General features: G+C 53.0%; 1 protein-coding gene across 17 annotated transcripts in view; it reads left to right on the top strand.

The window, feature by feature from the left end:
- The window catches only part of Tns1 (tensin 1), a 217421-nt gene that overhangs the window by 116803 nt on the left and 87791 nt on the right, over positions 1-12827 (top strand). For 16 of the 17 annotated variants that reach the window (XM_050123778.1, XM_050123776.1, XM_050123777.1 and 13 more), the window contains 4 exons: positions 3933-3974; positions 5222-5272; positions 10464-10513; positions 12516-12696. In XM_050123778.1, the coding sequence (XP_049979735.1) occupies positions 3933-3974; positions 5222-5272; positions 10464-10513; positions 12516-12696 (324 nt within the window). Of the gene's footprint in view, positions 1-3932; positions 3975-5221; positions 5273-9028; positions 9307-10463; positions 10514-12515; positions 12697-12827 lie in introns of those variants that run through there. The other variant, XM_050123793.1, reaches the window with a different exon arrangement.

The raw sequence follows: 12827 nt of genomic DNA, 5'->3' as shown, positions 1-12827 counted from the left end.
CACCCCATGGTTCACAGCAGATTCAGGAAGTTCTCTGCTATCTCTCTCTGCAGTTGCTCCCATTTTCCAGTCTTCCTAGGGAAGTTCAGGGAAGTAATCTATTCCGACTGGTGACCCTTGGTGAGGCTCTGCTGTTGCTAGGCTTTAGGGCCCCACAAATGGGGTCTCTGCTGAGTGGGGCTAGGAAGATGGCTCAGTAGACGAAGTGCTTGCTGTGCAAGCATGCAGACCAGAGTTCCATCCCAGCACCGTGTCAAAGTGGGCAGAGCGATGCTCACCTGTAATTCCTGCACTGGATGGTGACAGGAAGAGCCCCAGGGCTTGCTAGCCATCAGAGTAGCCAAATCAGTGAGGTGGAGAGAGATAGAGGGAGACATGCGATGTTGGTCTCTGGTCTCCACACATGTGCACTTAGGTGCACACACACCTATACACACACAAAATGAGTGAGAGACCAAGGGAGCCTGTGAGGACACTAGGTAGAGCTCTCTCCCTCTGGGCATTGCAGTCTTTCACTGTTCACTTGCTTCATCTGTGAGATGATAACACGCACTTCCCAGGATGCTTGGAGGTCTGGAATGGAAGCAGCAGAACCTGGTCCCCAGTCTGTTGCACATCAAGCAGCTGTTCTTGCTTTAGCCTTGGGAAAAGGTGTCTCTAGATCATTGCTGGCAGTAGTGGGAGACAGAGGAGGCAGGGTAGGGTGCAAAATGTGATGAGGCCTGGCTCTCAGAGGCAGAGGCACTGTGCAGAATGCGGTGTGTTTGTGGGGGCGGGTGCTGTGCCGCCTCCAGTTTCTAGACCTGCTCTGGCAGGCGTTAGGGACTCCTGTGTGAGGCCAGCGTTGTCCTTGTTTAGAGTCCATGTGACTCAACCTTATGTTGCTGACCTTGAGATGTCAACTGACCCCAGGAGAGGTGCGGCGAAGTGAACTCGGCACTGGGTTTTGCAGGCCTGGGACAGCTTGGTCCTGCCTTGCATCTTGTTCAAGATACTGGCATGTCTTCCGTCTGCATCTCAGTTCCGATCTGTGGATCACAGAGCAGGAGGAGGCTCTCTAGTACGCGCCTTGAGAGTGGCGTGTGAGGATGTAGTGTGCATGTGTGTGCAACACGTGCATGCATTCGTGTTGTATACGTGTGTGCGTGTGGTTTAGAAAGGTCCTGCCCTAAAACTAAACAAAGATGAAAAGCTTTCCTGTGTCCAGGGGACCCGAGATGCTGCTGTGTTGTCAGTCAGCTCTGTGTATGATTAGGGTATCAGAGAAGGGAGCAAAGAGACCGTTCATTCCACAGAAAATTCCCGAGGGCCCACAGTGTGCCAGGCACTGTTCTCTGCTCAGTGTGGGCATAGTTCATATTCCAGTGAGAGGCAGGCTCTAAGGGATGTTAGTAAATATAAAATAGGGTGTTGGAGAGCAGTGTGTTCTAAGAAGAAAAATCAGGGATTAGCGAGATGGCGCAACAGTTAAGAGCGCTGCTCTTAGAGAGGACTTGGGCTCGGTTCCTAGCTCCTGGGTTCAGTTCCTAGCTCCTGTGTTCAGTGATTGGTAACCCCAGTTCTAGATGAGCTGATACCCTCTTCTGGCCTTGCACACAAGTGGTGCATATATGTATACTCTGGTGCATAGACATACATATAAAATAAATAAACACCATTTTTTCTTTTTTTTCATTTTTCATTGATTTAATAATAGGCATATAATAAGTTTGTGTTAATTAAATTATTTTTAAACTAAACAAAATGGAACATCAACCATTTTAATTAGAAAAGTTTGTAGAGTCAGGCACCACTGTGGTCTCAGATGTCACCCACACCCTGGAAATAGCAGAATGCAGACTCTGCTGAGTGAGTTCTGTCCAGCCTGAACTCATGAGGTTTCTTAAGATTACAATCACCCAGGGAGGGTTAGTGTGTGTGTGTGTGTGTGTGTGTGTGTGTGTCTACATGCACGCGTGTGCGTGTATCTGTCTGGCTATTTGCATGGGGACTTGCACTTGAGGTATATCAGGGACCCACAGTTCTGAGGCTGCTGCTTCTGAGTGCCCAGCTGCCCTGGAGAGTCCCTAGAGCTTCCCCATTGTGCCATGAGGGCTTGGACAGCCTTAGCTGCCTCTGCCCAGCTGGGCCCAATCCCTGCACTACCTAGACCAGGTAGTCTAGGGTGGGTAGCAAGGTAGTCTAGACTGGAGAACTAGGGTGGGATGCATGCATGCTGGGGCTGAGGTTATGAACTCTGCTGGGCAGTCTGGGTGTTTGGAAATTTTTAGCTCCTCGGGAGACATGTGGGACAGTGTGTTGAAGGCATCTTACTGCTGTCGATTCTTGCCTGTGGCTGGCCTCCAGCTGGCAAGGGGAAGGAGTGGGGGCCTAGGGGACAGCGGTCAGATGATCTCTGGCAGGAAGGGTGTGTTTCTCCCGCTCTGCTGAGGCCCGTAGTTTTGTACTAAACTTTATGGATTGGAGAAGGCTGAGCGCTGGTCTGAGTAGGGCAGGGTGGGCTGGGCCTCCATGCCATGGGGGAGCTCCAGGGAGAGAGGGTAGCATTAAGGGCTGGCCAGGGCTGGGAGCCAGATCCTTTTCATAGGGGTCTTTATTCCATTCATTCAATATATAATTACTCCAGGTAGCCATGCAGGTGGGCGGCAAGAATGGGCTTATGGTCACCCTGCTAACAGCAGAGTCAGGGTGTTGGCTGGGCACTCTGGTCTTAGAGCCATTCAGGACCCTATTGGAGAAACACATTTCTGGTCCCTACAGGGTGTGATGACTTAGAAGTTCTAGGTGGGTGGGACATCCAGTGCCAATAGCCTTTCAGGTGGTCCCAGTCCCCTCTTGGAGTGGCAGGTAGAACTCTAGGGTTAATGGAGAGGTGAGCTTGGCCAAGGAGTCCCCATCCCCCTGCCACCACCCATTCACTCTTCTGGACATTTTTAGGATGAGGCTTCTTTGTTGACAGGGATAGAGGGAGGATGGCCTGGATGGTTCATCCGTCCATGTTTATGTTGATGTCCCACTTCTGGTCCCCCTGGTTCCTGGTATGAGGGAGTTTCTACCGAGTTGATCAAAATGTCACTATGATTACTTTGGATGAAGGTAGACCCAGAATCCCAAATCAGGGCAGTTAAGAGCATCTGTTGGTCATGCAGGAGACTGGTGTTCAGTTCCCAGCATTGCTGTGGAGTGGTTGGCAACCACCTGTAAATTCAGTTCTAGAGATCTGATCCACACGTGGTAGACACACATGCATACAATTAAAGTAATGCAAACAAATCTTAAATTCCCAAATGAACTGCGGTTGGAGGAGTGCAGTGTATAAGGCCAGATTAGACCATTCCTTTAGAAGGGGAGGCCATTGGGGTACCACATGGGGTATAATCGGAGCTCCCTAGAGGAGGGAGGCCAGCAAGGCAGAGGAGAAGGCAGTGTGTAGTGTGTGTGTGTGTGTGTGTGTGTGTGTGCCGTAGGAACCTAGGGTGGGGCCAGCAAGTCACTGCGGAGCTGAGGCATGGGCAATATTCAGCAGGCAGGCTCTGACCCCAGGAGTTTATGCTCTAACTTCTGTCTGTTTGCTGGGGCTAACAGGCCATGGTGGTCCCTGCCTCTGTGGGTTCTTGTCCCAGACAGAACAGTGGAAGTGAAGCCCTGGCTAACTGGAACAAGAGTGCCTTGGCCTGTTGCCCTCATTTATTGAGTGGTGTGAGGTTTGCACGGTCACCCAGTGTGGGCCATTGGTGAGGGTGGACCTGCTTGGCTTTATGGCTAAGAAGATGGTGTGTCATTTTGCAAATGCCGCTTCCCTAGTTTGGGACTAGCCCAGTGATGTACTGAAGCTTGGGACCGTGCCTCATTACCACCCTGCCTGCCTGCCTAGAAGGCAGCTGTGCCAATATCTCTGTGACGCTCACACTATTTCTTGTTTTTGTCTCTAGCCCATCACCACGGAGAGCGTACCCAAGAATGTAATGGATGTGGTGAGTGACAATGGGCAGAATGAGGAGGTGCTGGGAGGGAGTGGGCTTTAGGGTGCGGGAGGGGCTGGAGCCCTGAGGAAGGGGTGCTGAGGATCTTGGAAGCTGTGCCCAAGGTTGACAGAGGTTGACAGAGAGGGAGCAGGGTGGGGCTGTGGAGGAAATCAATGATTAAGGCTGTCTGTAGGAAATATGCTAAATGTCTCAGGCCTGTAAACCAGCATCCAGAAGGCTGAGGCAGGAGGGTTCCTTCAGTTTTAGGTCAGCCTGGGCTACATAATGAGACCCCTAACAAACAAACAAACAAACAAGCAGGGGAGGCCCCAGGGTAACCCTCAATCAGGGAACCGTCTGTGCAAGCTTGAATACCTAAGCTCGTCCCCAGAAACAACCTGGGAAAAAATCCCAGCGTGGTGGCACATGCTTGTAACCCCAGGGCTGGGGAGGTAGAGATGGGGACCCTTGGGTCTTGCTGGCTAGACAAGTCCCAGGTTAGTAAGGGGCCCTGTCTCAAATGCTAAACTTTCTTGAGAGGGTAGGAAGGGGGCAGAACCTGTCTGCTTTAGTAATACAGGTTTGCAAAGGTGATCCACATGCATGTACATACATACACACACACACATGCTTGCATGCACGCATGCATGCACACACTCATACCTGCACATGCACACTCACACATACATGCACATGCATATACACAACACACAATTCACATACTTGCACACACATATGTGCATACAAGGCACACACACACACACACTCAGACACACAAAGAGGGCATGGGAGAGACAGAATATGAGAAAACTGGGCAGACTTCCCACTAATCTTTTGGACTACATGAGCAGAGTTTCCTTCAGGCTGTATGGAAGAGGATGAGAAGAATGTGGGGGGACTCTGAGGCTAGACAAGTTCCTGGATGGGAAAGGCCAGTTTGAAACCAAGGGGATGGAGGCTAAGGCCCTGCCTGAAGGATTTCAGGTGAAGGAGAGCCTGTCTGGTCCTCAGCTTTCTCGTCTTCAAAATGGAATAACAGTGTCTCATGGGGGTGTGCCCATAGGAGAGGGTTTACCTTTCTCCGACAGACCTTTGAGTGGACAAACCAGTGTTCAAGTAACACAAGCCCCCTCCCCGTGCCCAGGACCTTGTGCTACCTACCCTTTTACCCTCCGCCCTGACCCCAGCAGGTAGGCATTCTGGAACCTTGCACTGTTAATCTTGCCCCCTCTCTGAAGCCTCTCCTCTGCCTGCAGGGGGAAGGAGACTGCAAGGGTGGAAGCTCTCCCAGAAGCCTCCAGGAGGGCGTGAGTATGAGGAGGGCAGGGCTAAGTGGACTGCTTGCAGGGGGCATGAACAGGAGTGTGTGTGGGGGTGCCCTTAGACCTTCACTCTCTTGAAGGGAGCCTGGCTGGCTTGGCTGTTGTGTTGGGGAAAGAGAAGGCCTGTGAAGTCACTCACTAGGCTCAAGTCACTCAGTGGCCCTGGGCTTCATCACTACGCCATGGTAGTTTTGGGTGGGGAGGAACAGAGGGATAGATCTGAGAGCTAGGCTTGGAAAGGGTGAAGGAAACAGGGCTCTGTAAAGGAGCCCTGGGCTCTCAAGGTTCCCCTAGATGCTGGATACACTGTTGGGGTGCTTGCCTGGAGCCAGGAGTCTTGAGAAATGGCGAGAGCGGTGTAACTTTCCTGCTTTTCATTTAGGACCCAGGAAGAGGGTTCTCTGGTCCTGGTTCATTTTGTCTTCGGTTTAACAAGGGCCGTCAGGGGACAAGTTCCTTAATCAGGAGGAACTCAGGCTAGGTCCCAGGAGCCCCTGATCTCTGTTGGGGCTGGCTTGTCTCTATACCCCCGGCAGGCCTCACAGAAGACACTTCACCTTCCCCAGGCCTTTCCTGCCCTGTGCCCCATGCTGGCCCCTCCGTCCACTGCAAGCCTGGAGAGGAACAGGGAGTGGTTTTGGCGGTTGGCACAGGGGGAGCTGTTGATGGCACGAGGCCCTATCATCTGACAGCTGCCTGGCCTCTGGTAGGGAGGGCCCCGCAGGGAGGGGCTGAGCTGTAGCAGCTCCCGAGGGTGGCCCACCGACACTGCTGCACCATCTTGGGCCGCCATAGGCCCAGTAATAAGGACTGGCGCTGTCTAGGGGCTGTGTGGACTCCTGGGTTGGGGGAAGACCTTATGGAGGTATGTGAGGATTCCTGTTCATTGTTACTAAGGATGCTTCCGAGAATTTAGTTTTGTGTGTGTTACTGCAAAGGATGAACTAGCTTGAGGCACTCCTAGATATGATGGGTGCTCAGTAAATATCAGCCAGTCTCACCGCCGTTGTTTTAGGAGCCAGGAATTAGGCTGTATGCCTTCGTGACAAGGTGTGTGGCAGGTGCTGTGGCTCCACGTTTTAGATGAGGAAGCAGAGACTGGAGGTATCCCTTGAATGTCTCTGGATACACGTCATCCAAGACTGTTAGCCCTTGGGACAAAGTGGTAGCCTCTGAATCATTACTTTTAGTTGATGTTCTGGGAGTGTTTAGAAGTTATGTCCTAGGACTTCTGACTCTGCCTCCCTAGCCTGGGCCTTGTGGAGTTCATCAACCAGAATCAATCAAGGTCAGACATCTAGAAGAGCTGTTGACCCTAGGGTGTGTTTGACCTTGGTTGTGTAGAAGAAAGAGGTGGCCACTTAGTTGTGGTCGATGGGTATCTTGTTTTAGTTTCCAGGGAAAACATTTGCTGGTATGGGATCAGCGAATCTGCAAGAAGTTGTGTGTCAGGGTGGGTCAGGGGTGGTGCCTGGTTGGGGAGGTAGGAGGTCAGAGAAAATGAGTCTCACCGAAGGAGTGTAAGAGGAGCAAGCAGGAGAGCAGACTCCAGAGGGGCTTGCCTGCTGCAGAGGAGCAGAAACCCACCGCCAGGCTTCTGGACATCTGTCATAGGTGGGGTGACCCAGGGCTGCCGTGCTGGTACCCTGGCTGAATAGGGGCTTCGCTGTGCGCTGGGCAGGGGAAGAGGAGGCTGGCTCAGGGCACTAGCCTGTCTGTGGGGCGCTTCCTGCTTTGGCCTCTCCAGGCGGTTTACTCCGATGGAGCTGGTGTGCAGGGAGGCTGGAGACGTGTGCAGTGTCGCACTTTGTTTTGGAAAAATCCAAGTGGTGAGCAGGAAGGGGGGGGGAGGAAGGGGTGTGGCTGCGGGGGCCTGTGTGGGGGGCCTCAACCAGAGGAGATGCAGGAATGAAGGGCTGGGCTCTGGCTGCCTCACTCGACCCCTGGTGTTCATTGGCAGACCCTCCTCTCACCAAGGACCCTGGGGACCTAGGTTCAGGAAACAGGTTTTTTTTTTTTTTTTTTTTTTTCCTTTTCTGTTGGGAGGTATTTTGTTTGCTTCATGGACCTGAAGGGAAAACAGGACTTCTCCCAACTTTGAGGGGCAAACCAGCCCCACTGGAGATCCAAGGTTTACGCTGCTCTTGCTGTGTGAATATGCTATGGGGAACAGAAGGTGGTGGCAAGGATGCAGCCCCAGGAGGCAGACCTGAAGCTACTCCAGAACGCCCCAGTTATGGTCAGCTCTTGCCTGCAGGGAGAACCAAGGAAAAAAGAGTTGGTGCCCGAAGCAGGAAGGATGAGGGTTAGATATGAGGAGGAACATCCTGCCAGTGAGAAAAGACACTCTTTGGAGGGAGGCTGTGGGATCCCCTCTCATGAGGCCTTTCTGCCAAGGAGACACATGTTTGAGAGATGAGGATGAGGGAGACTGTTTGGTGCTTAGGGAGCTGGATCAAAAGTTCTATTATTGGTCTGTCTTAGGAGGAGCTAGTAGGAAGTTAAGAGTTTCAAGATTCCCTAGAGGGGAAAAGAATGGGATTCCAGGCAGGCAGAGAATTTATTTTCCTTTTTAAAATAAACCTTCCCCAGGGACTCCAAGTGGGGCAGGTAAAAGATCGCAGAACCCTGTGTTTACCCATTTAACTGATGAGCATCTGAGACCAAGCCTCCATGCCTCTTACCAGGTGGATTGACAGTTATCTTTATTGTTCAGAATGAGGGTGAGACTTGGACTTCTCCACATCTCTCCCAGGTGCCTAGAACACAGCTCCAGGAAATGTTTAACCAGCGAGGGAATGTCTGCCCTGAGGGGGATACAGACCTGACTCCAGGCCTCAGTTTACCCCGCTGTTTCATGGGGGGTCACCTGGGCAGGCTGGAGCACTGGGAGGAGCGTGTTTGTTCTTGGGTGCCCCTTTACTGTTCTCCTGTGCTCACAATGCATTCACAGTCCCCGTGCAAGCCTGCTCTCGGCCAGCAAGGGTCATGTGTCCCCAAACCTTGCAGAAAACAGGAAGCCCTATTGGTGCGAGTGCAGCCCAGCCCTGTGATTCATCAGGGGGTGACAGTCCAGCTGTTGGTCCCTAGCCCCTGCCCAGGATAGCTTCCCCTGTGCATCCCTGCCCCAGCTCTCCTGTGCAGAGTGCCTGGACCTTTCTTATCGCCTCAGGAGGCGGCAGGGCCAGACTCTGTTTGGGCCAAGTATTTATCTTCTAGGCTGGAGTCAGGAATGTGGAGTGTTATAACCTTGGCCAGAGGGTAGTGGGGAAGTGGACTGGAAGCCTGGTCTCTGGGTCCTGTGCATCCTTCACGGTGCCTTTGGAGGCTCCCAGCTCTGCTTAGCTCTCCAGTTCCTTCATCAGTCCTGGCTATTGGCCCATTGTCTTCCTCCAGCTCCTTGCTTGTGCCTGGCCCTGATCTTGGCCGCACCATAAGCCTTGGCTAAGTTGTGGCTTCCAGTTGTTCGAAGCAGCTGTGGTGGCTTCCTTCAAAGAGTGGCTGTAGATCTGTAGCAGATGAAACCCTAGGGGCTATTTATAGCAGGGTGGCCCTAGAGCCTGGCCCATGGCCCAGGGTCTGAGGAGAGTCAGGGCCTCCTCGTCAGAGACCAGTGCAATGGGATGGATGAAGTGTTGGCTTTTCGCATGCTTCAGGGTGGGGAGTTTTGGAACAGCCTGGTTTAGGGTTTGAAAACCAAACACCCTGGTCCCCGCCTCTCCTGCCCTAGCCTGACTCACACAACCCCAAGTCCTAGGGCAGGAAATGCTGAGAGTCTGAGAACCGTTCCTTCTGACTCCTCCTCGCACTGAGTTCTGCTGAACCCTTAGGAGCCCCACAGTGACAGGGTGGCCAGCCCTCCCTCCCGCAGCCAGGGGCCCTGACTCTGTACTCCATGGGGAGCTGGACCTCAGAGTCCAGCTGCATGTTGGGTGCAACACTCTTCACTTGGGCTCTGTGGCCACGTCTGGGTCAGAGTTCGAATCCTGCTCCGTCATCAGTTTCCCAGGGATTCAGGGGTGAGTCACCATGTGTCTTATGTCCCTTTTCTTTACAGGCGGTGGTCTTGCTGCCTCCGAGGGGAGGCTGCCATTTCGTGGCTGGGAAACGTAGCTCGGTGGAGCCCAGGAATTCAGAACTGGAGTGCTCCAGTTGAAATAGATGGTGGATGCCGAGGGGGAGGGAAGCAGGTCTTGTGGTTTTTTTTCATGAGGATGGACGGTTGTCCCTTTCCTTCCAGGAACTTCTCTCTCAGTTCTTCTTAGTGAGAGAGTGACATTTAAAGTGACAGCTGCCATTGACCAAGCGTCAAACACCAGTGATGAGGCTCTCAGCATGTTCTTGTGTGTTTGTTGTTTGGTTTTTGATTTTTGCTTGCCCATAACGAACCATTGAGGGCTGGCCTGTCCTCCTGTGACATCCTGACGCCATTTGCCCAGGTTCAGTGGGCTGAGCATCTCCCATGCTGCTCAGCGGGATGCTGGAGCCTAGTGCTGCAGTCTGCGTGGCTTGACACCTTGTCGTGAATGTCACTCGGCTGCCCTGAAAAGTTGGCGTCACTAACTTGGGTCTGTTTGCCTAATTTTGTACATCAGTACCCTGGATTGGTGTGCGTGGGACAAGATAGAGACATGGAGCCTTAGACATGAAGGGCCTTGGATGCCCGTTGCAAATCACACACCTGCTGCTCTGTCTTAAGCTTTGCACAGATTCAGAGGCTCAGTGTTGTGGCTTTGGAGGAGGGGGAGTGAGGGGCGGCAGTGGCGGAGGACATGGGTTCGGAGCTAGCTGGTCCGGAGGTGGACACTCTTCGCTTCCCCAAGGTGGTTGCCGTGTGTGATCTCTAGTTGAGGTTGCTATTATGATGCCTGGTGATTTAGGGCAAGGTGGGTTTCTGCCAATTCAGCCGCAGTCGGTAGTGTGTCCCCCGAGTAGGGGAGCCAGCCAGATGGCTCTGTCTTTATATCAGAGATTTCCTCTTTTCACCTAACCGGTCTCCCACAGCAGGTACTTTTGGCCTTTGGGCTTTTATGGCTGGGGTGTTAGGGAGGCGGGAATGGAGCATTGGCCAAGGAGAGGGTAAGGATCTCTGTGTGGCCATGCCCTGAGCCCCTTTATGCTCCTCCCTTCCTGCTCTCCCCTCTTCTTGTAATACTGTGTCTTCTCTCTCTTCCAGGACTCCATGAGAGTTTCGCCAAGCATCCACCCGCAGCCACAGCCTGTCAGGTACACTTGGCACAGTGGGAGGATATGGGTTATGCGCATTCTCACGTCCCACCCTGAGTCCTAAGACTGATGCTGTACATCCCTAGCGAGAGGCCTGGAGTTGGTGGCCCTTGGCTGTCACCACTGAGTTCCAGCACAGACCTCGAGGTGGACCTATACTTCCCCACATAAGCTCATCCGTCCTTGTAATGGCGCTGAATGTCTGTGTATTGGCAACTCAGTTAGTTGATGAGTGTCTGAAGCGACTTGTCCAAGGCACCCACTGGCCAGAAGCAGCACTGGGGCGACTCCCCTCAAGCCCCATGCTGGTTCTGACTCTGTGGATGAGGTCTTTGTGGGGAGGACTTTGTAGAGTGATCATTCTCCACCCAGGGAAGAGAACACACAGGGAGACTCCATGCTTTGCCCACACCCCACATCTCTCTACTTCACCTTCATCCTGAGGCTCCCTGGTTCCTGCCTAGAGCCCTTTGAGGACCCCTTCCACCCTCCTGTCTCTTCCTCTGCTTGGTACACTTAGAGCTGTCATACCCATTTTGTCCAGAGCTGTGATACCAATTTTGTCCAGCTGGTGGTGCTATTCTGCTTTTGTGTCCTTCCTGGGACCCAGCCTGATAGAGGGGCCAGTAAATCAGTCCTGTCCACTACTACCCCAGGATGGCCACCTCTGATTCATTCCTGTTGCTCTCGGCTCCTCTTTTTCCTCTGCCTCTCAGAGGGAAAAGCTAGAAAGAAATGGGCTGCGTTTATGTGTTTTTCTGAGGAGGATGCAGTCCCTTTTATAGAGCCAGGACCAAAGGACTGGAGGGTCCTCAGGTTACTCTGTGTCAACATTTGGGGTAAGTGTGCAGGTGGCATCTGGCCCCTGGGTAGAAGTCAGAGCTCTGGCCAGCGATTGCTGAGATACGATAGGGACAAGGAGTGACGGGGATTCAGGTCCAGTTCTAACTGGCGTTTACCCCTGTCATTTCATCAGAGAGAGCTACCCTTGGCTACCCTCTGTCTACACACATCCAGACATCTGGGCCCGTGTCAACCCCTAGGCTCCTTGATGTCCTGGGACTTTTTGTCACCAAGGCCAGAGGATCTGCTGCTTTTAACCCCCTCCCACCTCAACCCCATACTGCTATAGTATAGTGAAGGCTCGCGAAATAAAGAGTGTTGCCCACCTTGGGTGGAGAGGGAGGATGTGGTAATAGGTAATGCGGGAAGGAGGATGAGGAGGAGGTTCCCCAGTAGGCAACATGGACCCCTCCTCTGGTGGAAAAGCAGATGCGTAAGCTGTGAGTTCCATGCTTCATCTTTTGTCCTGGGGAGAGACAGAGTTGCTGGCCCAGGGGCTCCCCATTGCTTGTAGGACCCCTAAAACTGCTGTAGCAAACACCCAGCCCCCTCTCACTTCTCTGGCCTTTAGGAATGAGGGGCCCTGGGCCAAGAATGATCTTTGCAAGGGAGAGCTGGGGACAGAGTGCAGGGGTCAGCCTGCCATAGGGAGGCTGGAATGTGCCTGGTCTCTGGCTCAGCTTGCGCCCATGTGAGCCTATCACCTGAGCTGCCTCCTTCCCCAGGGAGGTCTTCTCAGTTTGAGTGCATGGAGGTGGCCAGGGCTTTACTCCAAGATTCTGGGGAGCACTGTTCCCAGTCACTCTTTCCCTTCTGGATCCTTTTGGAGACTTCTGTAGGGCTGGAGAGATGGCTCAGCAGTTAAGAGCACTGCCTGCTCTTCCAGAAGTCCTGAGTTCAATTTCCAGCAACCATGTGGTAGCTCAGACCATCTATAATGTGCTTCTGTGCCCTCTTCTGGCATGCAGGCATACATGCAAGCAGGACGCTATATACTTAATAAATAAATAAGCTCCCTCCTTCCTTCCTTCCTTCCTTCCTTCCTTCCTTCCTTCCTTCCTTCCTTCCTTCCTTCCTTCCTTCCTTCCTTCCTCTTCCACAATGTGTTAGAGGCTGCACTGGATTCCTGGGTTCTGACCTGGGCTTGTCTTTTACTCAGTCTCTCTAGAAACATGAGTGTGAGCCGGGCCATGGAGGACAGCTGTGAGCTGGACCTGGTGTACGTCACCGAGCGCATCATCGCCGTGTCCTTCCCCAGCGCGGCCAATGAGGAGAACTTCCGCAGCAACCTCCGTGAAGTGGCCCAGATGCTGAAGTCCAAACATGGGGGCAACTACCTGGTGGGTGGACCTCACTCTTCTTGCTCATCCTGTTTACACAGAGAGTCTCTGCCCACTGCCCATGCCAGCACACCTTCCCTCAGTTCCCATGCATCTTGCAAGGCCCAGGTCTTCACTGTTATCTCAGAGAG

This window comes from Alexandromys fortis, unplaced genomic scaffold (assembly GCF_014885135.2).
Source record: "Alexandromys fortis isolate MF-2015 unplaced genomic scaffold, M_Fortis_MF-2015_v1.1 scaffold_220, whole genome shotgun sequence".
Taxonomy (NCBI): Eukaryota; Metazoa; Chordata; class Mammalia; order Rodentia; family Cricetidae; genus Alexandromys; species Alexandromys fortis.
Note: the sequence above shows the minus strand (reverse complement) of the source record. Positions and strands in the feature narration are given on the sequence as shown.